At 39.7% G+C, this 24,709-nt stretch overlaps 1 protein-coding gene across 4 annotated transcripts in view; it reads right to left on the reverse strand.

Annotated features, from left to right (window-relative positions):
* Positions 1–16,436: 16,436 nt before the first annotated feature.
* Positions 16,437–24,709, reverse strand: part of piwil1 (piwi-like RNA-mediated gene silencing 1) — a 61,606-nt gene continuing 53,333 nt past the window's right edge. For all 4 annotated transcript variants that reach the window (XM_039772671.1, XM_039772668.1, XM_039772670.1 and 1 more), the window contains 6 exons: positions 23,683–23,786; positions 22,946–23,016; positions 22,701–22,854; positions 21,357–21,482; positions 19,607–19,754; positions 16,437–16,910 (listed from right to left, as the gene is read on the reverse strand). In XM_039772671.1, coding sequence (XP_039628605.1) covers positions 16,794–16,910; positions 19,607–19,754; positions 21,357–21,482; positions 22,701–22,854; positions 22,946–23,016; positions 23,683–23,786 — 720 coding nt within the window. In that variant the 3' untranslated portion in view covers positions 16,437–16,793. The remainder of the gene's footprint in view (positions 16,911–19,606; positions 19,755–21,356; positions 21,483–22,700; positions 22,855–22,945; positions 23,017–23,682; positions 23,787–24,709) is intronic.

Here is a 24,709-nt window from a genome sequence, read left to right on the forward strand (position 1 = left end):
ACCTGGCTGAGACAAAAGGAGTGGAAGGCACACAAATGACAGCACAGCACTGAAGGGCAAAGTGGGCACTGCCCATCTGCTAGGCTACAGGCACACAAGGCCTGTTAAAGACAGGAGATAAAAGCAGGGCCATAGAAATCCAGCTGCACACGGCCCCCCCAACCTGCAATCCTGAGTGAATGGCTTAACTGCAGCTCATTCTAGCACCATGCTTTGAACATCATCTGTCAACACCCGAGATGACATCTCTGCATCAGAAAGAAGGGCATCCAAATGGATATTCACCTTGGGCTTGTGACTGCCAGCTAAACTCTGGCAGGGTGTGATGGACACAATAATGTGCTGTAAAAAAGCCAATACTGGTTCTGTACCGGGAGGTGACCTTGATCCCATTACCCGAGTTTACAGAATCAGAAACTATAGGGTGAGCCAAAAAGAAGTACCACATTTCAAACGTTTATTCTACAAAAACTCTAGATGATAAAATAAATTTCTTTATGATACAAGAAAGGGTGTACAAAATTGATTTTTTTCACTGTGTTTTAAAAATGATGTCTTCAAGGTGGTAGCCATCATTAGGCAATACACTCTTTGAGACGATTTCGAAACGCTCCCATTTCAAAGGGAATAGCGGGGATTTCGTGGCAAATAGCGTCCTTGAGGGCTTCAAGGGTTTGAGGTTGGTGTGTGTATACCTTCAACTTGAGAGAGCCCCACAAGACGAAATCGCATGGAGCCAAGATCAGGAGAACGTGAAGGCCACTTGATATCACTGTGCAGGGAGATCAGCTCCCCTGGAATAATCTTCCGTAAAACTTGCATGGATCTCCACACCATATGAGCTGTCGCTCCATCCTGTTGACACCAGGCCTCCACCACATCCATTTCTTCCAGCTGGGGCAGCCAGAAGTTCTCCAGTCTGTAGTGATGGTGACTGTTGCTCCCCACTCATCAAAAAAGAAAGGGCCTACAATGCCAAATTCTGCAACGGCACACCAAACTGTAACACGCTCTCTGATGAAGTTCACAATGGTTGGTTTCAAGCCAATAGCGAAGGTTTTGCTTATTTATGCAACCATTCAGATGGAAATGTGTCAAGTCGCTGCACTTGATGGTGGCATCTCGATGAACGGGTTGCAGAATGTTTGCTCACAACTCTCTATGGCTCTCCCAGTCTATCTCAGAGACTACCATCATTTTGTACGGATGGAAATCAAGGTCCTTTTGCAAAATCCTCCTCAAAGACGTGTTGCAGATACCTAAGGCAGAAGTGCACTGAACGTCTAGGAGACAGCAAAATTGATGCCCTCACAGGTTGGATGTTTTCAGGCATCCATACAATCCAAGGACAGCCTGGAGAATTTTTGTTCAATGTTGTACCCGTCTGTCTAAATTTAGGCACCCACTGAAGAACTGTTTTCTGACTTGGGACGTCACCGTTAGGAGGAATGCTGAAGTGCGTTCAGAAGGCACGTTGCGTAGTGATAACGGATTCGTTGTTTTAGAAGAACACTTTGACAGCGAAAGCACGGTGCACACTGGACCAAGGCATGTTGCCAACTGAAAAGTACACGGGATCAACTATCAAAGGACCACCCACCCCAAACCCACTCGGCTGCCTCTACCTTGCGCAATGACCTTGAGAAATGTGGTACTTCATTTTGGCTCACCCTGTAGTTGCTTCCACGAGTTGCGGTGGGGCCTAAAACCAGACAATTCACTCTCCCCGGCTGAATATCGCTGATCTTTTTATCTTTGTGAGCTGAAAGTTGACAACCCGCTGCAATATTTGGGGTGAGAATCAACTACTCGTTGCGGTTCAAAGGACTCACCAGCCTTCTTTGGCCTGGAAGCTCTTCTCCATAGAGCTTTGGAGCTGGGCACCCTGAACGAACAACGAACATTTAGATCCATTCTGCCAAGCCATGATCTGTGCCAGTGACTGAAAGGCATCCATTACCTTAGCACCATACGTGACTGTTCCACAAGAGTAACATCTATTTTTCCAGTGATGTTGCAGAGGACACAGCAACCGAGAAAGGCAACATCACACCACACAGCCAAGACAAAGAGTGCACTCGAGCGCCACAGAAGTCCTCTTGTGTATGACATGTTGGTCTCTCTCACCGGCCTGCATACGCATTCATACTAAAAACTGCAATAACTTTTGTGTTTAATAAATAATTGGATTACCATTTTTCTGAAATTAAGTGGGTTTCATCTACCTGGATATAAGGCTAATTGTCAGAGACCCCCAACCCTCCTATACAGAAAGAACAAAAATTAAGAAGGATCCTTTCCAGATTACTTAATTACTGGCATAGTCAAAGACAAAACTAAAAATGAATTAACTGAGTGCTCAGTTCATGTAAGAAAAGCCTCTAAAGACACCAAGCAAACCATAAAGATAGAAGCCTACAGGTGATGTGTGAAGAGAGCAGCTCTGCATGTGGACGTCATCAGCATCGTCACTGTAAGATGACTGCCTTCCTACACATACCAAAGGTGCACATGCTGTCTGAAATTGAAGTTTCCAAGTCATTTAGGAGACAAACCCATTAAAACCATTCACCTCCAACATTGCAAAACTTTTCCTGATATACATGATTAGGAAGGATTTTTACATTGGGCACGTGGTCTCAATTATACAACTGTGTAACTGAAAGGGAAGGCGTCTACAAAGCCCCCAAGTGGCAGAGCTTATCTCTACTATCTTTTAAAGGGCTGAGAACCCCAGGAGCGGCAAACCAAAGCACAGCTGCAGAGCAGGCGTCTCCTTGATGCTCACTCAGCAGCTACCTCTGACACTACATGGAGATACAGCAGGCACTCACTCCGCTGTTTTGGAGGACTTGTTCTTTATTCAGTTCCTTTACTGCACAATGTTAATTCAAAAACCCCCTCACAGTGTTTCAAAATAAAACATAAAAAAACTCCACCTTAGAGGAAACTTCATCACACAGAATACTGTACATCACAGCAGAACCTGCAGCTGTCTGCAAGACTCTAATAAAGGGGAGTTTGTATACAACATGTAACAAAGATTCCAGCCAAAATGAAACATGACTGCAACAAGACCCCCAGGGGAGAAGTCACCCATGCCAGGCCCAGACCCTCTTCTCAGTTTACTAGGGAGTTGAAGCTTTAGAGAATGTAGAAGGAAATAATAACTGTCATTTAAAGGCACACCTGGACATTATGTCATTGGGTTTGGAATGTCAAGCCTCAGGCTGGCAAAGCTAAAACACTGAGCCCCTCAATAGAATAAGATGCCAAAACCCGAAAGTGAACTGAAATTCATTTTACAAAATTGAAATTTATAGCACAACGGCATCTAGAGAGGAGCATGACCCATCAGGAGAAGGTCACTCTTCCTTGACACACGGGTGGTACTCCAATAGGCTCACTTGAAATAAACAAAAGAGTCAGTGACATTTCATTTGCTAACATCACTCTTTGGAAACACATGCAGCCTTACTTATTGATTTACATTAAAAACCCAACTCACAGTGCGCTGCACATAGACAACTGAGCCCAGAAAAAAGAGTGTCAAGTATCAGTGACAAATTTATAACTCCACACACCCTCTCTAAAACATTCCCAGCATGCCTCTAAAACCATCGCAACATTAAAAAAAATGTGACAAGAAGCTAAGTAGTAAACTCTTCTGAAATGACATCAAGTCGAGATGTGAAGGTGCCTAAAGTCCTGCTCACCCCCAATCGACTCTACTTACTTATTCCACATACCTGTGGTTCTTTGCAATAGGAAAAACTTTCTAACACTCGTGCAAAACCTGCCCTTAACAAGTGTTGAATGTGCCCGCTGTTCTTGATACAGAGTTTATTTTCAAGTTTCTTAGTTTTAAACACTTCAGTCATATCCCCTCTTAATCCCCATTGGCTTAGACTGTTAAGGTTCAGCTCCTTCAGCCTACTTTTAATCACTCTACTTCCTCTAGTGCTGCTTTGTCTTTTATTGTAATATGGAAACAAAAACTGCACACAGTACTCCACGTGGGGCCTCACTACGGCGTTGTACAACTTTGCTAAATCTAACCTCCTCTGACTTGTACTCCACATATCCATGGTGCTGTAGAACCTGTTCACTTTCTTGATTGCTTCTGACCACTGTCTGACCAGTGCACTGCGACTCCCAAGTCCTTCTCATGAGGTTTACTTTCAAGTTCCAGACTTCACGTCGTGGATGTAAATGTAACTTTTGTACTTCCTATTTATTTACATTAAAGTTCATCTGCCGTATTTCTGCCCAAACCTGAATGCTACCCACGTCCTTCTGTAACAACCGTTTCTTTCCTTATCTGCCCTCCCACCCAGTTGGGTGTCATCTGTAAACGTAACCAGCGGATTCTGTTCTTGTTCAGACTGTTTATGGACATCACAAAGAGCAGCAGCCCCAGCACTGAGCCCTGCTGGACATCACTTTTAACATCTTCTAATTCTTAAAAAGTTCCACACCTTAACCCTTTGCTTCCTGTGTTTGAGTCCATTTTAACTCATCTACAGATCACAACCTTAATATCCTTGCTGAATCAAATGCATTTACATTTATTGCTGTCTTTCACAATTCCAAGTGTATTAAAGCAACACAACCTTGCTCGTCTGAAAACTCATTTACTATTGGCTAACAAGCCTGCTCTAGACCTGTGATGTATGTTACACTTAGTGGCCTAGCGTTACGTGGATCAGCCTGATCACCCTTTTTATACAGCAGAATAACACTCAGTAGCCTGCAGTCTTTAATTGTTTTGCCTTTGAAGAAATTGTACAATTTTGGTAAAAGGCTTTATTTTTGTACTCACTAACTTCCTTAACACTAGAATCCGTGAAGCCTACGAAAAAACTTGTAATCCTGGCCCGCCTTACATTCCTTCGCACCTCTCCCCATCAGCATGTTTTGTTTTGTAATTGTGTCAATCAGCACAAGCAGCCTGCTATCCCATCCCCACCCCTCGACAGAGTTCAAATCAGGCAAAATGTTCTCCCAGGCCAAGGCTCCTGATCTGCATGTGAGGTGCCTGGAGTCATAGAGGGTAAATAATACAGTGCATTGTTATTTAGAACACATGCATTTCATGCGTTTTCCATTTCTACAAAAATCTGGGTAAGTGTAGGATGAAAGGAAATATGATGCAAGAAATGCTAAACACATACCTAAAGCAGAAAATGTCTCCATGTTATACTAATAATGAAGTGAAATGTATAATGCATGAAGATTTTAGTCCAAATATCAAATAAACATGTGCGTTTTTATTCAAGAATATAACCAAAGTAGGGAAAAAAAAAAAAAAAATCATTCAATTTACATGTTAGCGTCAATGAGTTCCAAACCCAAGCTCAAATGTCAGTCGACAGGACGTTAACACATCTTTTTGAACGGTGCAGAAGTAAGAATTGCTGCCTTATTACCGGAAGATTGCTGGTCCCAGCGCTCCTCATTTTGAGTAGTGAGCTATTATATTCCTGTAATAAAAACATACTTTTGATTTGAGTCTATGACACCCAGTCTAAATTTTGGCTACTTAAAAAAATAATAAAAAAAAGCTCCAACTTTTACATTTTGTCAGTTACGTTCACGTGGTACAACGAACTTGCCTCTCCCTCTGAGTTGATGGCATTTATCTCCATTCCGGGAGGTTCCAGTCCGGGTGCTCCTCGCTTTCAGTAGCGAGCTGCTATTATTTTACTATAATATAATAACAACATACTTTTGATTTGAGTCTGTTAACACCAGGTGTAAATTTTGGCTACTTATGAAGGTTAACACTTTTTTTTATTATTCAGTTTTATTGACGTTCACGTGGTACAACTAACTTGCCTCTATCTCTCCGAGTTGATGGAATTTATCACCATTCTTTACACAAGAGCTGTGATGACCGCAGTTGGTACTGTGGCTGATGCCTGCTCAGAACTGTTTGTTGTAGCAGCAATCAAACATACGATGTCCTGTGACCACTATCAGACTGGACAACGGCAGGACAGTAACAACAGAGAGCTTCTTCACAGCGCTTTCACTGGCTAACAGACAAGCTGCACTCTGCTTCTCACCATAAAGTAAAATGGTGCTTCCACCTGCAGCTCAAGACACACTAGTGTTTAGATCTGACAGTTCTCCACTCATGATTCATGTGCCCAAAAAGAAGCAGCCTTTGATTTTAGTCTGTAACAGCCAGTGTAAAGTTTTGCTACCTGAAAAAGATATTGCTGATGGGATATAAGCAGACACACAAACGCTGGTGAGTCATATCTGCTTGGTATCTTTTCACTTTTTGTTATTCAGTTTTATTCTTGAGTAAAAGCACACTTGTTTTGTTATACCTTTGCAAAAGTGTTTATTTTATATTCTGGTAACCCCTTGAATGAGATCAAATCTGACTCTGCCTATTCTGCACACGCACATTCATACATGAACAAGTCACTATCTGAAAACACTGGGCCGTCTGAACATGAGTTGCCATCTGAACAGGTTTTGTTTTTTGATCTTGCCTGTACTCCGTGATGGTGCTGAAAATACAGACTTCTTTTTGGGGGCATACACCATCAGCATGACACTGCCCGATCTAAGCAATTTCTAGTGTACTAAAGTGACTTGAGCTGCAGGTGGAAGCCCCATTTTACTTTATGGTGCCAAGCAGAGTGCAGCTGTCTGTTAGCCAGCGAAAGCGCTGTGAAGAAGATCTCTGTTGTTACCATCCTGCTATTGTCCAGTCTGATAGCGGTCACAGGACATCGTATGTTTGATTTCCACTACAACAAACAGTTCTGAGCAGGCATCAGCCACAGTACCAACTGTGACCCGCACCGGACACACACAGCCTCAAATGCAAACACCTTTAGCAGTTTGTGATGGACACACAGCCAAATTTTCATTCCCAAATGGAACTGTAGCTCAGTGACATGAATGTTCTCGTATTACTAAAATAGTGAAAGAACCTCTTTGGGTCGTCTTTCACTGCGACAGTTCTCTCCAGCTGCCGTTCAACCTTCCTTTTTTAAAAAAAAAAAAAAACCACGGCTTTCAGAGGCCCTACAGTTAGTGCTGGAGTTCCTAGTCGCGTATCCCTCACACGGCTCCTTATTTATCCACCTTTGCTTTAATTCATTACTGTCTCTGTAAAAGTGCAAAACACTTTTAAAGCTGCCCTTCACCATCTCCACACTTAAAAGCTTACAGTATCCCAATTTATCTAAAGCTCTGCTGCATCTACCCAGAAATTGCCTATTAAAAATAAATTGAACCATTTTTCTTTTAGAACACGCACTCTGCCAAAACACTGAAATCCATTTTATTACAGTCACTGAATCCTAAGAGAGACAATCACCTTTACCTTTCATTTCCTCAGCCGTGCCTATCACCTTAGAACCACCATTCAGCTCTGCCAAGTGCTGAAAACGGCCGGAAACCTCCAACTCTGGGGTTGATGCTCCAGACTCTTATTGTGTGCTTGAACCTGACTGTTTCCCACCAGTTTTTACCTCTCTGAGCTGGGGTCTACTCCCACACCACAATGGGGTCCAAGATCACACAGGACTTGCACTGTGGTTGTCACTATTAAGCTATTCTTTGCCAGAAAATTTAGGTAAAAAAATACAAGAAAATAACCTCAGTTTGAAAGCATTAATCAAACATTCACGACTCGTATTGAAACAGTTGAACAATTGGCTTCTGCTGCTGACAAAAAAGCAACAGCTACAAAATCCAAATGCAAAGAGCTTGGAGACAGACTAGCTGAACTGAAAGATGGATACAGAAGAAACAACATCAGAACTGAAAGTCTCCCTGAAAACTGTGAAAGCCCAAACCCAGTGAAACTCATCGCTGAACTATTCTCTCAAATGATTGCAGAGGACTTCAAATCAGATGCCGGGACATCAGCAGCTTTCCACAAACGTGGATCGAATACCTCAAAACCTACAGCCCTCATTGTACGTTTCAACAAATTACAATCTAAACTAAATCTGATGTCGTTCCTCAGACTGAAACAGGGGATTACTTATGAAATTAACCACATTCACATTTTCCCTGATTTTTCACCTTCAACAGCAGCTAAAGGCACCACATTTTACAGCTTTAAACAGCACTTGCAGCCTTTCGTATCCTGGTAAACTAAGAATGGATATTCAAGGCAAGTTCTACATTTTTAGATATCCAGATAAAGCAGAAAAACAGCTTAAAACAGAAGAGCCCAACACTTTCAGAAATATGATCGTGAGTCACCTTGTGTCCTGGCAAGGAGAAGAAAATTTCTCCTGCAATTTGGCCTATCTGCAATGAGAATTTTGCCGTAATTATACATTCTGTTTATGTATGTGTGTGTGTGTGTATATATATATATATATATATACACATACAGTATATATATATATTTATTTATATATACAGTATATGTATAGATTTTCTCCTTCAAATGAGACTATCCAAAACGTATTTGCATCCATTCCTATTTTGAACATATATAAAATTATAATGGCCGGAGACTAATTGTGTTTTAAATTCAAAACAGGATAGTTCTTCCTGTACAGAGGCGACAACAGTTTTTAATTGATCGTAACTTATTAGACCAACAGAGAAATCCATACTCAAGAGCATACTCCTCCTTGCCAGCACATCACTTCTACTCCAGATTTGATTATTTCTTTATAAATTACAATTTCTTGTTGTAAGTATGATGCTACTGTTATCTCTGAACATGACCCTCTGATTATGGAGCTCACATTACTATACTCATACGCCCATATACTCATCTCGCAGCTGCCATCTTAATCCTGTGTTATTAGATGACAAGAAATGTACAGAATTTACATCCCAGCAAATTGATTTTTTTTTTTTTTAGAAACAAAGGCATCATCAAAGGCTTCTGCACCAATAATGCATTTTAAAGAGGTCAGATTATCTCATATCTCTCCCACAAAAATACATTGGAAACCAAGAAGGCCTCAGAGTTCATCAGTGAAGTTACCAGAATAGATCAGGAACACACCAGGTCTCCAAATGAGCCACTTTGTAGGAAAAGACAGGCTTTCCAATCAGAACTCAACCTCTTGACGACAAAAGAAAACAGAACAAATGATTTTTAAATTGCGACATCATTACTATGAACATGGGGAGAAAGCTATAAAGATCTTAAATCGACAAATCAACAAGCGGCAACTTCACAATGCTATATCAGTAATCACCAACACATAGATAAAATAAAAATATATTGCACACATTTAGAGGCTACTTTAAGTCCATATATTCTACTCAGTTTAAAGAGTACAAGACACGATCCAATGTGTTTTTTGACACATTACAGATACAACAGCTAGATACTCACAGTGCAGAGGAATTGGATAAACTTCTGACACTTTCAGAATTACTTGACACTGTAAACTCACTTCAGAGCAGGAAAACTACCTGAGGCCTCATGTATAAACGGTGTGTATGCACAAAAATGTAGCGCAAGAAAGCTTCCACGTTCAAATCGCGATGTATAAAACCTAAACTTGGCGTAAAGCCACGCACATTTCCAAGGTAGCTCATACCCTGTCGTACGCAAGTTCTCTGCTCAGTTTTGCAGACAGGCATATCCAGCGTCAAAGCAGTGCTACTATTCCTGTGTGGATATCCTTTCTTTTTTAGATCCACATCCCTGACACGGCTTTATATATACACTGAAATTCAACGCATATTGTCTATTAGTTTAATGCATCTGATTGTAATTAACCTGTAACAATATAATGGTCCACAGAATGGTCAAACTATTTTAAATACAATAGCTGCTTTAGCGTTGTTACTCTCACTGCACCTCGGATCCCACAGCTGATCATCTTTCTCCATATTACTCTGACTGCACCACTGAGAGTATTTATATCACTATATCTGAGTGTGAATCACAGCTGCTGATCGGAAAGAGAATTATCGGTGTTACAGCATCAAGCACACACTGCCTCTGCCATGCTGTCTATTGAACTGTTCTCATATGACAAACACTTAAGAGCCTTTCCTGTACGGACCTCACAGTTCAGAAACAGTTTCATCCCAAGAACTCTATAAAGCACTCAATCAGTCCATCAAGTGCTCCTTCTAGAACTGTTTATACTTATAAGTACAATCACCTCACTGTAAACTTGCACTACAGTTATAATATTGCACAACGTGAGGCACTTTATAAAGCGCGTATTTACATATGATGACGATATTTTTAAGATGAAATGCAGCAAAATATGTTTATTATACAGATAACTTTTTAACTACACGGTGCTGCAGCGCTAACGAGCCGCTGGCGCTCCGTTTATGGATTGTTCCTGCCTCACTCTGTCTTCTTGCTGGTGCGGACGTGACACTGGAAGGATAGATGGATAAAATAGTTAAAACATGTATGTCTTAATGTCTATTACAGAGCCGATTGTGTGGCAATTGGTATTTGGAGAAAGAAAAGTTAGGACAGGAATTGAAGTTTAGTACGTTTAAAAGAGACATTACTGCTACAATAAAGTATGTCATCGAAGGTGGAACACGGTGCAGCAAGCATCTTGTGTGAGACCTGATCACTGCGCCACCGTGTTCCCATGTTTATTAACATGCTTTAACTCCTATCCTCATGAAAATGACATCACATATACATCTCAGTATTTTAATTATTCAGAGAGCTGTAATATCACGAATGTAGTGGATTCTGTGTCCTCTTGGAGGAAGAGAAAGTACGCAGTGATTCACGCACATAGAAGATCAAATACAAAACAAAGCATTTAATGTGCTACTTTAGTTACGATGGGAATGAGAAACTAATAAATTGAACGATTTTAAGATTAATTTTATGATGTTCTACTTTAATGACAAAATAAACTATGCGATTAAAGTTGACATTTCATGCTTTTTCCGCACTGTGTGCCTTTTTTTCCTCTGTACCCTAAAAAGCTTTTATATGACACTCAGACGGTGGGCTACGATTCGCCTTTTCACGGCGACTTTGATATCAGACAACTTCTTTTTTATTTCCGGCACTGTGCGATTTTGTGAACGTGAGCTTTCAAGTTTCTCCAATACTCTATGTCACTCGATCAACTTCCTTTTGTTGATTATACCACAGTTTATTTGAACAAATAGTATGTTTTTCCTTTGCCTGCACTTGGTATTCGCTGAAATTCTTATATTTTCCCCAGTGCTTTTCACACTGTCTTTTCACAGAAGGCTGAGCTTAAGGACTATTTATACTGATTTGCATATTCAAAGAGGCTTAACTGTGGGAGGAATTGGGGCGGGACAGAAGGCGCGTGCATGTGTGTTACTTTTCACGCTGACCGGGATTTATGTAGTCCCGGTCAAATTCAATTAAGTTAGCTCCCCTTTTACCAGCAACATTTAAAGAAACCAGAGACAATAACTTTTCACCAAGTATTATTTACCATTTTTCCTAAGAAAAATAAGAACTTATTACAATGTGCATCATACAGACCAATCTTACTTCTGAATAATGACTTTAAGATACTCTATAAAGTTCTACCTAGAAGGACTGAAAATGTGCTCCCTTCTTTAAAATCACAACACCAAACCGGATTTATTAAAGCTTGACACTATCGTAATATATTCACCCATTAGGCCCGAAATGTCTGCATTTTGTCATTATTACAGAAAGATTTATTATTTTTTGTTTTATTTATATGTTCAAAATTTCTTGCCTCTCATCCTACATTTACCCAGATTGTTGTAGACACAGAACAAACATAAATTATTCAACCTATACAATTCCAAACACAAATAAAGAGACTTGAGCGTCCAAGTTGACTTCAGCTGCCTCTGTGGGGGGTTTTGAGTGAGCAGGTTGTCTGTTGCCAGTGCTGATCGACACACTTGCAAGACAAAGACACTGATGAGGAGGTGTGAAGGAATTCAAGGTGGCCCAACACTGTGACTTTTTTTGTAGGCTTCAGGGATTCTGCTGTTAATATAAATTCACTAACACTAAAATAGTACTCTAAGCCTTTTTGCAGTTTGCACACTAAGTGGAGTGATGCAGTAAACACACTTTCATAGGGGATTTCGTTTTCATTTCCCATTCTGCCTACTCTGACATATGGATTTGAATGCTAGTGCTATAACACTTCAATCCATGTCTACTTCCCTTACTGGCAAAAAAAACAACTAATGTTGAATGCACTATAGTATGAGATATGACAAATGTTCTGAATTAGACCAGCTATATGCTAAAACAAAATTAATTAAAAAGCTTAGTGCATTCAACTTATAAAGTATTTTTTACCTCAATTTAAATAACCACATTACTGTAATGGCTGTTTTCCCTCTCCATACTCCTGACATCACAGAGGCTGGTTTTAGTTTGTCATTTACTGAGGAACAGCTGACAGTACAGGAGAAATTAAACTGGGACAACAAATGGGTGATGTGACCAAATACAATACTACCCTCTCCTACTGCTTCAGAACTTCGGCATAACAGGACTCCTGAAAAGAGGAAGAAGGTCAGACATTACTGAGGCAGTAACAGCAACAGAAGAAAAATGAATTCTGCATGAGCCATTCAGGTCTGGAGCAAGAGGGATCATGTGAAAAGGGAAATCAGAAACATATTTAAAAAAAAAAAAAAAAACCTCAACACTCTTGGAAAAAGGTCTGTCACATAAGCAAATAGCAAACCAGATAATTTGCATTATGTGCAGAAAAAGTAAAGAATGGTGAAATAAAACAGTGGATACACTGAAATCACGTTTTACAAAGAATTCACATTGGAAGACGTCCAACGTGTCAGCCATTGAAATGAACACTGAGGAAATGATACATGAAACTAAAATTAAAATAAATTAAAATGAAACAGAAAAATGCTGCAGCCTTATTACTTTAGCAGCTTTGGTCAGATTAGTAGTACACCCACCAACTTACATGCTAGGCTGGCTGTTGGGTAACACTCAAAGTCATCGTTCAGTAAACACTCTTCTGGCTTGGCGTCTTCAAGCCCCATTTCTGCTATGTGTCCTTCTACTGAAATGCTCCCATTTGCTAAAATGGCAGTGTGCATGAAGGTTAACCAGATCATTGTGTTGCTTTATCAGGGTAAAAAACATTCAAGAAAGCTAAGAATTAAAACCCTAAAATATTACATGTAAGTTGTTGCCTGCTATTGCTTACAAATACAAACCCTTAGGATAAACAGTTTAGAAGTCATCCATTTGCAATATGTCAACATCACCCAGCAAGGAGCCTGTATTTTTACGGTTCATGATCCACACAGGACATATCACATCACATAAAAACTAAAAGCCAACAAGGCCTCACAACTGGTGGTCATGATCAACAAACATGAGACACATTTATGAGAAAACAAAATCTAAAATATACACGGATTTAACTGTGAAATACTACTCTCGATTTTTAGTAAGTCTGGTGTGATGACCCATTAGTGTACAGAGTTTTCTTAAGCACAGAAGGTCACAAGGAGATCCTTTTCACCTCAACTAAATTAAAATGTAATTAAGAATGAGCGATTTCTGTAATTTCAGCAAAACCTGCAAATTAGCAGATACAGTGGAACCTCGGTTCACGAAGGTCTCGGAACATGTACAAATCGGTTTACGACCAAAAAGTTCGACAAACTTTTGCATCTGTTCACAACTACAGACTCGGTATACAAACAAGCCAGCTTCCCTTTCAGTTTGTGTGCGCCGATGATTTCCGATATATTAACTATATTTGTGCTTAAAAACTTAAAAAAAATATTTACATACAGTTTGTACGGTCTGGAACGGATTAATTGTATTTACATACAATCCTATGTGGGAAATTACTTCGGTTCATGACCAAATCGGTTTACAACCAGAGTTTTGGAACCAATTATGGTCGTGAACCGAGGCTCCACTATACATTATAGAAAGAGGGCAGCGCTGCTGCCTCGCAGTAAGGAGACCTGGGTTCGCTTCCCAGGGTCCTCCCTGCATGGAGTTTGCATGTTCTCCCCGTGTCTGCGTGGGTTTCCACCCACAGTCCAAAGACATGCAGGTTAGGTGTGTGTGCTTGGTGTACATGCCCTGCGGTGGGCTGCCCGAGGTTTGTTTCCTGTGTTGCGCCTTGTGTTGGCTGGGATTGGCTCCAGCAGACCCGAATGACCCTGTAGTTAAGATATAAATCAGGTTGAATAATGGATAGATGGATTATAGGAGGACCTGGGCAAAACTCAGATTTGCGAATACGCTGGAAAACTGAGCTTAATGTATATAAAGCTAAAAATACTGAGAAGAACTGCACAATGGGACAAAACTGTTAAATGTAACTAAAAAAATAAAGCAGGAGTCATGTAACCAGCACACAGAAGAAATCAGGAAGGCTAGCAGGACTCTGGTTTATGCAGTAGGTATGCGGAGTGCTTCAGCTGCACAACTCTGCTCGGAGGACAAATCCCAGCCTGTGTCTGTACTTGTTGTCACCCCAGACTGCTCTAAAGGTCACAGCCTACTCTGGTAATGGACTGGACTGCCAGGTATTGTATTAGGAGCAAACATTGAAAGACTTGAATCTTGTCCTCTCAAGCAAATAGATTAAATGTGCCACGACAAATAAATAAACCATTACAGAGGATTTAAGTAGGAAAGATTCAAGGAGCAGGACAGATGGACACGTTACCAAGACCTATGGAACCTTCTTATGGTGTTCCACAAGGCTCTATCCTGGGTCCGCTGTTATTCTCAATCTACGTGCTTCCGTTAGGTCAGATTATCTCAGGGCACAACGTGAGCTACCACAGCTATGCTGATGACACACAGCTGTATTTATCAATAGCTCCTGATGACGCTGATTCTATTGATTCACTAACAGAATGTCTGACTTGTATCTCAGAATGGATGAATAGTAACTTTCTCAAGTTAAATAAAGAGAAAACTGAAATCTTAGTGATTAGCAATAATGGATGCAATGAGGCTATTAGAAATAAACTGGATACATTAGGATTAAAAGTCAAGACGGAGGTAAAAAGTTTAGGGGTGATTGTTGACTGTAATCTGAATTTTAAATCACATATTAATCAGATCACTAGGACAGCATTTTTTCACTTAAGAAACATAAGTAAAGTTAGACCTCTTTTATCACTGAAAGATGCTGAGAAATTAGTTCACGCGTTTGTTTTCAGTCGACTAGATTACTGTAACGCACTCCTCTCAGGACTACCCAAAAAAGATATAAATCGTTTGCAACTAGTGCAGAATGCAGCTGCTAGAATCCTAACTAGGAAAAGAAAATCAGAACACATCACACCAGTCTTAGCGTCACTACACTGGTTACCTGTGTCATTCAGAATTGACTTTAAAATTCTGCTTATGGTTATAAAGCCTTAAATAATCTCGCCCCATCTTATATATTGGAATGTTTGACACCTTATATTCCAAATCGTAACCTCAGATCCTCAAATGAGTGTCTCCTTAGAATTCCAAGAACAAAACTTAAAAGAAGTGGTGAGGCGGCCTTCTGCTGTTATGCACCTAAAATCTGGAATAGCCTGCCAATAGGAATTCGCCAGGCAAATACAGTAGAGCACTTTAAAACACTGCTGAAAACACATTACTTTAATATGGCCTTTTTATAACTTCACTTTAACTTAATCCTGATACTCTGTATGTTCAGTTCATCATAATAACTATTCATGGTGGCTCTAAAATCCGTACTGACCCCTACTCTCTCTTCTGTTTCTTTTTTCCGGTTTCTTTGTGGTGGTGGTGGTGGCCTGCGCCACCTCCACCTACTCAAAGCTTCATGATGCTCCAACATTGATGGATGGATTAAAAGGCAGAAGTCTACGTGACCATCATCATCAAGCCCTTCCGTGAGAATCCTAAATACAAAGAGGACTGTTTGACTTATGTTAGGTAGAATGCCGAGAGGGGACTGGGCGGTCTCATGGTCTGGAATCCCTAGAGATTTTATTTTTTTCTCCGGCCGTCTGGAGTTTTTTTTTTGTTTTTTCTGTCCCCCCTGGCCATTGGACCTTACTCTTATTCTATGTTAATTAATTTTGACTTATTTTGTTTTCTTATTGTCTTTTATTTTTCTATTCTGTATTATGTAAAGCACTTTGAGCTACTGTTTGTATGAAAATGTGCTATAGAAATAAATGTTGTTGTTCTTATGCTGAATCAACAGCAACAGGGAAAAACTTTGCTGGGCCCATTGTCATCTTGTCAAGTTAATTATTTTTGCCACCTACATAATCGACTACGGAGTTAAGTTATTAAAGACAATGTACAGAAGAAGGTGCTTCTGGGGACCTTCCTCCTGACATGTTCCAAATGTACAGTAAGAAGTTTTGTTCAAAGCTTAAAAACTCAAAAGCAATATGTTAAAATGAAGAAACATCTGGATCAAAGTGATTCTGAAACAGGTTTTAATTTGAAAATAATCTAAAGAAAACAGTTTACAAAATAAACAAAAAGCGGCCTTCCATTTTTGTCTTCCTCCAAAATTTCTTTAAATCTGCTTAACTCAAAAATAATTATAAACACAGATCTACATCTACACAGGCACAAAGCAGACAACATGCCCATGCATCATCATCTTTAAACTCAATATTTATTAACTTGCTAAAAAGAAGAAAATTCACGATCAAGCTTCAACTGAAATGTGTTTTAATTTGAACTTTAAAGAAAATACAAAACTAAACAATGACAGCATCTTAATTCAAAATTTTCCCCCAAACTTTCTTTAAATTTACTTAACTCAAAAATAATTTAACACGTAACAAACCAACCTCTCCATTAGCACAAAGCAGACAACCTCAGAATGTGACCTGATATTTTATAAATAATAAAGCAATTCATCCATATTGGGACTGGGCTCTCGGTGGATGCTTTGCCCAATCAGGAAGGCGAGTTTATGTGCATACTGGCAAGGTGCTGGCACTGCGATGATTCCCTGCAACAGGAAACAGAAAAACAAAATTCACAGTGCAAGTACAAGACAGCAGAACCTCCAGCTTCCATTGAACTTGAAGCTTCAGTGCCTGGAAGGCAATCTGCACTTTAATACATTACCGAGTTAGCTTATAAACCATAACAAATACATCATCTAAAAAGTGTGAATCAAAGAAAACACTGTCCATATCAGAACCCTTCAGAAATAAAATACTCGGCTCAAATACAGAGCACTCGAAACGCTGGATAACTTGGACAATCCTGCAGCTATCTAAGAGCTGCTCTGAAAGAGCTAACAGTGTCACATCTCTTAATAAAATGAATTGTGAAGATTCTGTGGCCAAGTGAAAGGAAGGAAGGAGGCACTGAACATGGTGAAAGGTATAAAAACTCAGATGAAAAATTGCACCTAGAATGATCCAAATAACCCAAACCGAGAAAGAAAATAACTTACAAGCAGTCACTAAAAGATACATAAACTACATCAAAGAGCAACATGTAAGGACAACGTTCACAAATACGGCATAACTGCAATACCCACACAATGTACAGCAGGAGCAGAAATAGGCACACATTTTGAATAAAAGATACCACGTGGTCAGTTTGAGTGGTATAGTGGTTAAGGCTTAGGATTCAAATCCTGCTACTGACACTGCGTGACCCTGAGAAAGTCCCTTGACCTGCTTGTGCTCCAACTAGAAAACCAAAAGGAAATGTAACAGATTATATCATAAATGCTGCAAGTTGCCTTGGATAAAAGCGTCAGCTAAGTACATAAATGTAAAAATGTCAATGTTTGTTGATTTAGTCGGCAAATTTACTTTTCAGTGGTCTTGTGCCAAAGAGCTCCACTCCACTGCTGCAGACGGTTCTTTTCCATGAGCTTTACCAATGTCAGAGATGGGGGAAGCTCTAGGAGCGCACAAGACTGGTGAACATGAAGCAGATATAAAACCTCAGTGAGTGTCCTCGTCTACTCGAGTCAGACTTCTATTCACAGCTTCCTGACAGTTCTTAAGAGGAAAAAAGTTAATAATCTCTGGTGAAAAATTTCCACACTGAAAAACAAACCTCTAAAAGTATAAAAGTACTGCGAGCAATGAAAACAAGGATGGAACATTTGAATGCTTGACCTAATATCTATAATCAACTGTAGCAGACCGTCTCAACCTTAACTTGTTCAGAGAAATCCTGAGTACCTTAAACTAACAAAACAAAGGATGTGCCATGATTAATGCGGATGTCCATCCTTCAGCAGCTGTTCCCACAATGCACTGCTCTCCGGGCTGCCAAATTTGCAATGAGACCAGAAAACCTGCCAACATAGACTTCCGGCTTGTACCCTCCCTGCACAAGATGCTAGGTACTTAGCATGATAATCTAACAAACTACAGCACGGAGGTCAGACATTATTTAAACAGGTATGAAGTGCCAGCAAAAGGAGCATTTCAGAAAATGCTAATCAAAAATATAAATAAAACACAGTAGTAATATATATATATATATATATATATATATATATATATATATATATATATATATATATATATATATATAATAAAAAAAAAAACAAAACGTTTCTGATTACTGAGGGCTGACTGTGTCCACTCACTTCCATGGCTTATGGCTTGCAACAGTATACCACCAAACAAGTGCATCAAAGAATGGGCTTGAAGTTTGATCATGTGGCTGAAACATCACGACACAGACCACTTCACAAGTCGCAATATGCACAGGCCTTTTTAAAATTCATTAGGATGGGACTTGCTGTACATTTCCCCCGTTATTTTTTTCTTTTGCCTGATCCTTGAAGGGGCATAAATTACAGTTTTTAAATTCCTTGTTAAAGGAATTTACAATTTCAATATTCACTAATTGCTAAATGTGTATATTTTAAGATTTTGATACCTTTAACATTCCTCTAGGATTACACAACCTCCACTCAAATGAACAAAAACAATCACCGCACCCTGACAGATCAAAAAAAACGACAGGGGTACAGGTGGGAATTGTCAATCACAGTAACGCATCATCACAATAAAATAAAGTGTTCAGTAAGACACATTATCTGACACTCTCGTACTACAACCAAAACACAAAGATGAAGGCCAAGTTCTTCACAGATTATTGCAGAGTACTGCTGTTTTCATTCTTCTGGTTTTCGTAAGTAAGTAAGTGAGTACATTATAGAAAAATAAATTTGTTTTTCTCATATTCTGTATTATCTCATTATTGGGCTTGAATGTAGCACAAAATGAGAGGTAACACCATGTATGCATACCACAGTTTTAAAGAGGAATCAGGCTAAGAAATCTCAACCTAATGAGGTACAGTCAACTAGCCACTCACCACAACTGACCATCACCACTGAAACTCAATGTCACCACAACAGAACTGCTCACAGTTTTGACTACAAAATGCAGCAATACTCATTACCACAGACTTACTCATTACTAACTGGAACATATCCCATGATCACTGAGCAACTTACCCAGGCAGGGCTGAGAAAAGAAGAGGTTATCATCAAAGCTAAAATCATTAAACATATATATTGCTCAAAAGGTAATTCAAACATTTGACAACCCTTCTGTACAAATAAAGGTACACAAATGTGAGCCAGACTGTTGTGGGAGAAAAGTTATGACAACCTTAAGGATGGGAGAGGTTCCCAAGAAGCTGACAAATTCTGATACATACCGACCAATTGTAGTACATATGGCAGAGCTTGTGTGTGAGGCGCTGCATGTAATCAGGCTTCAAACCACTAGTGTCGTACACAACATTGTAGTGAGTAGGAGACACACTGCCAATGCGGACTGCCTGGCTGATCACATAGAAGTCATACCTAGAGAGCAACATAAAATGGATTTGATTTTAAGCAAAGTTTATTCAACTGCATCATCATTTTGACTTCACATTTTCCCCAAGCACCAACTCAGATTTAGTTGTTCTGTGCTTACCTAAGAAGAAGTATATCAAGGTAAACGCTTATTTAGACAGAGGTCCCAATTATATACCTAATACTGAAAAACCTGAAGCTCACTCAATTTCCACTACACCATTTACATTTACTGTATAATCAGTTAATTCTTCCAAGTTCTAAGGCAAAGAAGGGCACGATGGTACCTAGCTTTAACTCCACAGATATTGTTCAGGCATAGTTATCTAGAAAGAGTAAATCTTGCACCAGTTCAACTCTTTAAGCTTGGTTTTGCTAACCAGCTACCATGTATAACCGCCAACCAAGTTGAAATGCAACAAGCCAACACCACACTGTTAGAATATCTCAATGCTATGCCAGTGCCTTTAAAACAAAAGACTGCACCTGCAGATCAGGGTTTTCAAATTCAGCCTTGGTTACTCCTGAGATGGCAGGTTTTAATCAACACCAATTTCACAATCGCAAAGCCATGTTTGGCTTTAACTGATCTCAGTGTTTAGTTAACTCAACTACTTTTACTTTTCTTATTTTGCTTTCAGCAAAGTGTAGCAGTGTGAAGTTTACGTTTGTAAGAATTTAAGAATGTTTCTGCCCTAGCTTTAACTGTGTAGCTCTGTTTTGCCACTTTATTTCTAATTCACATTTTTCATTTTCTCACAATTGTATTCAAGTCAGAGCTGAGCAGACACAGATGCAGATAACACCATATGGTAAAAGGCAGCATTTCTGTAATTGTGAGCCACTTGTGGAGTTACTAATAAATGTTGCTTCAAGGGCAAGTTTTTTTACTGTATATACCACAAATCAAATGCAAATGTATTATTATAAAAGAAACAGAATTGTTAAAAAGAAATAAATGGCTATTTTACAGAACAAAAAATAACTTAAGTTAGTTTGATAATTGATAGTTTATATAGTTTAAATTCCGTGAAAATTTAACAAAGTACAAACTATTAAACAGGAAGACAAAAATAACAAGCTCATCCCCATCTTACACACAAATTCTCATCTCCCTCATAAACTGCTAAGCATAACTAGCTTGCAATTTCTGGAGCAACAAAGAAGGGCGGCTTGCTTAATTAACTGAGAATTCCAATGAAACAAAAACTAAGAGGAACAAAAACTTGAAGCTATGGGGCACCAGTACAGAACTTTAAATCCCCCGCTGCAGCAGGGACTACTTCAAGAATGAGACGTGGTAGTGAGATTAAAATAAAAGAAGGTAAACTTGTCCTCAACCTGTAATAAACATGGCAACTCAGTTTAAACCTGCATTGTGTATTTAAGATGTCAGGCACAGCAGAGAAGTGAAGTGGTTACTGAAGACGAACGCTAATGTTCAAAAGTCAAAACTCACCTCTCCATGCATATGAAGGCCTACTTTGAGTACAAACTGTCACCATAAATTAGACAAACACACTACACATTGGAAGTAGTCTTAAACTTTAACTGAAGGTCTGTTTAACTAATACAACAGATAAAAAACGGTTACTAGATTCCACTTACCATTCTGGTCTTGTCACTTCATTATCAACCACTGTTCCTGGAGGTGGATTACTCAGTTTTCCATCAATTTTTGCAAAAAATCTTGCACCAATACGCTTCTTTACAACAACCACCGAGAGTTTGGGACTAGAACACAAAATTAAAGACACCTATTACTTTAAAAACAGAGGTTTAAAATAACACAACCACAAACGTTAATCAAAAAGGACTTCACCAGTTACAAACTACAGCCTTGCAACTACCTGAAAACAAGCACTTTACCACTTTGTTTAAACCCAAAGATACAAAAAAAATTGTTACAATGTATTGTTTAGCAATGAAAAAAAACTCAATAGTAAGAGTGAAACTTGCATTTTACTCACTCAAACAATAAATCCCTATCCTACTTCATGTAGGATGCCATCACATTACAGCAAACAAGACCATAACTCAAAGTACACCGTTTTCTAGGTTCAGTAACAGCAGTTCTAGCATCTTGGCGTTGTGTCATGTATTCAGGTTTTGTTTTGTGCAGTATATACTCCCCACCCCCACCAACAATCAAAAGAACAGGTTATTCGCCAATTGCAAAACCAGCTCCAAATACATGCAGTATGTACACAAGAGGGGCTCGTGCAGGACTGGTGCTCTGCCAAATAGCCTGTGACCCCATTTGACGATGAGTTTGACTAACAGGGACTGAGATGGCTAACTGGATATCTTCTCTTAGTACAGCATAGACAACTTATCTTATCATCCATCCATCCTCTTCCGCTTATCCAAGGTCGGGTCGCAGGGTCAGCAGCTTGAGCAGAGAGGCCCAGACTTCCCTCTCCCCAGCCACCACTTCTAGCTCTTCCTGGGGGAATCCCGAGGCGTTCCCAGGCCAGCTGGGAGAGATAGTTTCTCCAGCATGTCCTGGGCCTTCCCCGAGTCTCCTCCCGGTTGGACATACCCAGAACACCTCGCCAGGGAGGCTTCCAGGAGGCATCCTGATCAGATGCCCAAGCCACCTCATCTGACTCCTCTCGATGCGGAGGAGCAGCGGCTCAACTCTGAGCCCTTCCCGGATGACTGAGCTTCTCACCCTGTCTTTAAGGGAAAGCCCAGACACCCTGCGGAGGAAACTCATTTCAGTCGCTTGTATTTGCAATCTCGTTCTTTTGGTCACTACCCATAGCTCATGACCATAGGTAAGGGTAGAACGCAGATTGATTGGTAAATTGAGAGCTTTACCTTTCGGCTCAGCCCCCTTTTCACCACGACAGACCGATGCAGAGCCCGCATCACTGCGGACGTTGCACCGATCCGCTTGTCAATCTCACGCTCCATTCTTTAACACTTCAGTTAAAGGTATAATCTTACTTGTAATCCTCTCCAAGTGTTTTTATGCAATCAAGAAACTGAGGCACTTCATAACTGACAACACCTTGAAGCTGTCCATCTCCAACTCCATCTCGATAGACAATTATACGTGAAGGTAAACAACTGTTGTGCCGATACCAGGCTTTCAAAGCAACTGAAAGAGAACAATTTCACTTCAGACTCATATTAAATTGTGCTGATATAAAGTCACATCCACACCTTCCTCCTTAAAGAGAAATAGTTACCCTGTAGCGAATATTTCAACCCATCCACAATTTCCTGTCCTGGTCTTTGTATTGTACATTTGGAAAACCATCTGGGGGGGAGGGAAAAAAAGTTAGTTAAAGGAAGAGTATTTTATCACAATACTGAACAACCAAAAAGAACAACCATGCAATAAGCTACCTAAAATAATTAGGCAGCCAATCTCCTATGGTAGAATAACACAAAAAATGTTTCATAAAGCCATAAAATGTGCATACCATTTAAAGAAAATGGTCAAACAGGTTTTAACATCGGTGTACTTTAACAATGAATACCTTTGTCATTTTCACAAATAACTTAGTAGCTAAAGCACTGGAAATTAATGTTATCATGACAAACACCACTTTTAAAAACATGGCACTATGGACTTTTGCACGTTATTGTCCATGAGCACATCAGTTTTCTCATTCTGTCAGCACATCCATTACTTCTCCTTCACCAATGACTGTTCAACAATGGTCCACAACAGCAAACCAATATGCTGTCCTTATTCCGTGACGTGCTCTACCAATGCGGATTCACCTCCTGATGTTCTCTTAAATCTTCTTGCACTAGTCAAGACCTGGAGCTGCATCTCTTTTTTCTTATGTTAAGTTACCTTGGGCACTAACACACAAGATTCTGCATATCTCTCTACACTGCACTTCACTGACCATTCATTTACTGCATCAAAATATCAGCAGTAATGTTAAATCTTAAAAACAGTGACAAAAACTACCTTGTCATGCCTTGATTCAGACTTGCCACCAATCCAGCAATTGATCTTCGTCCAGCAGAGGTATCATGGTAGCAGTCAATGCCAACAATCATAAGCTGTTTCAGCTATAAAAAAAACAGTTTTTGACATATCACTCATTATTAATTTAGTACTAAATTACCAAATCAAGATATTGGATGAACAAACTCCCAATATATACTATAAAAACCCAGAAATTGATGAGATCCATAATTTTATAATTAATAACAATTAGTGATGAGCAACATCCACAGTGAACTGAACGAGTCGAGTGGACTATAATGGTACAACTTTTTTTTAGTGCATCTGCTTCTGCCAACTATGCTGGACCGATTATTGTAGCCTAAAATATGAACTTTGCTGTGAGGCACAGACTGAACAAATATTAAAAACAAAATACAACAGACAGCTACAAACTATCAAAAACATTGTGCTTAGTGTTCCATTGTTGAGGCACACATTGTCCATGTTACAAAGCGACTGTGAGGGACAAGCTCGATTCCGGTTTTTGAACGTGTAGCTCTGGGTCCTACTGGGGTTTCTTTTTTGTTTTCCACTTTGCATTTTTTTTTCTTTTTCTTAGGAATAAAGACATGCCTTATAAATAGTAATATTTTATTGTTATTATTTCTTCAGAGAGCCACTCATGTTCTAAACAAGGGGAGTGCTCCTTTGAGGCTTGTTTTGAAGTTGCAGCATTATGGCTAACTATGGGAGCTGCTGCTCGGACACACAGATTAGTGTAAAATATCTAGTGGCAGTATTCTTAAGACTAGAATTGCCAGAGCCTACAAAAAAAAACTCGTAGATCCGTCCCACCTTAAATCGCTTCTTATAACCGTTCCCACCTCACCGCCAGCGTCTTTTTTTAATCTAAATGTGCTGATAAAAATCAGGCTGCAAAGCAGCCAGCTATTCCATCCCCCCACCGACTTAGAACGTGCACGAACGTCTCCCAGTTCATGCCTTGATTGATTATCTGGGAGTGAAGTGGAGTTTTAGAGTGGAA

This window comes from Polypterus senegalus, chromosome 12, assembly GCF_016835505.1.
Source record: "Polypterus senegalus isolate Bchr_013 chromosome 12, ASM1683550v1, whole genome shotgun sequence".
NCBI classification, from domain to species: Eukaryota; Metazoa; Chordata; class Cladistia; order Polypteriformes; family Polypteridae; genus Polypterus; species Polypterus senegalus.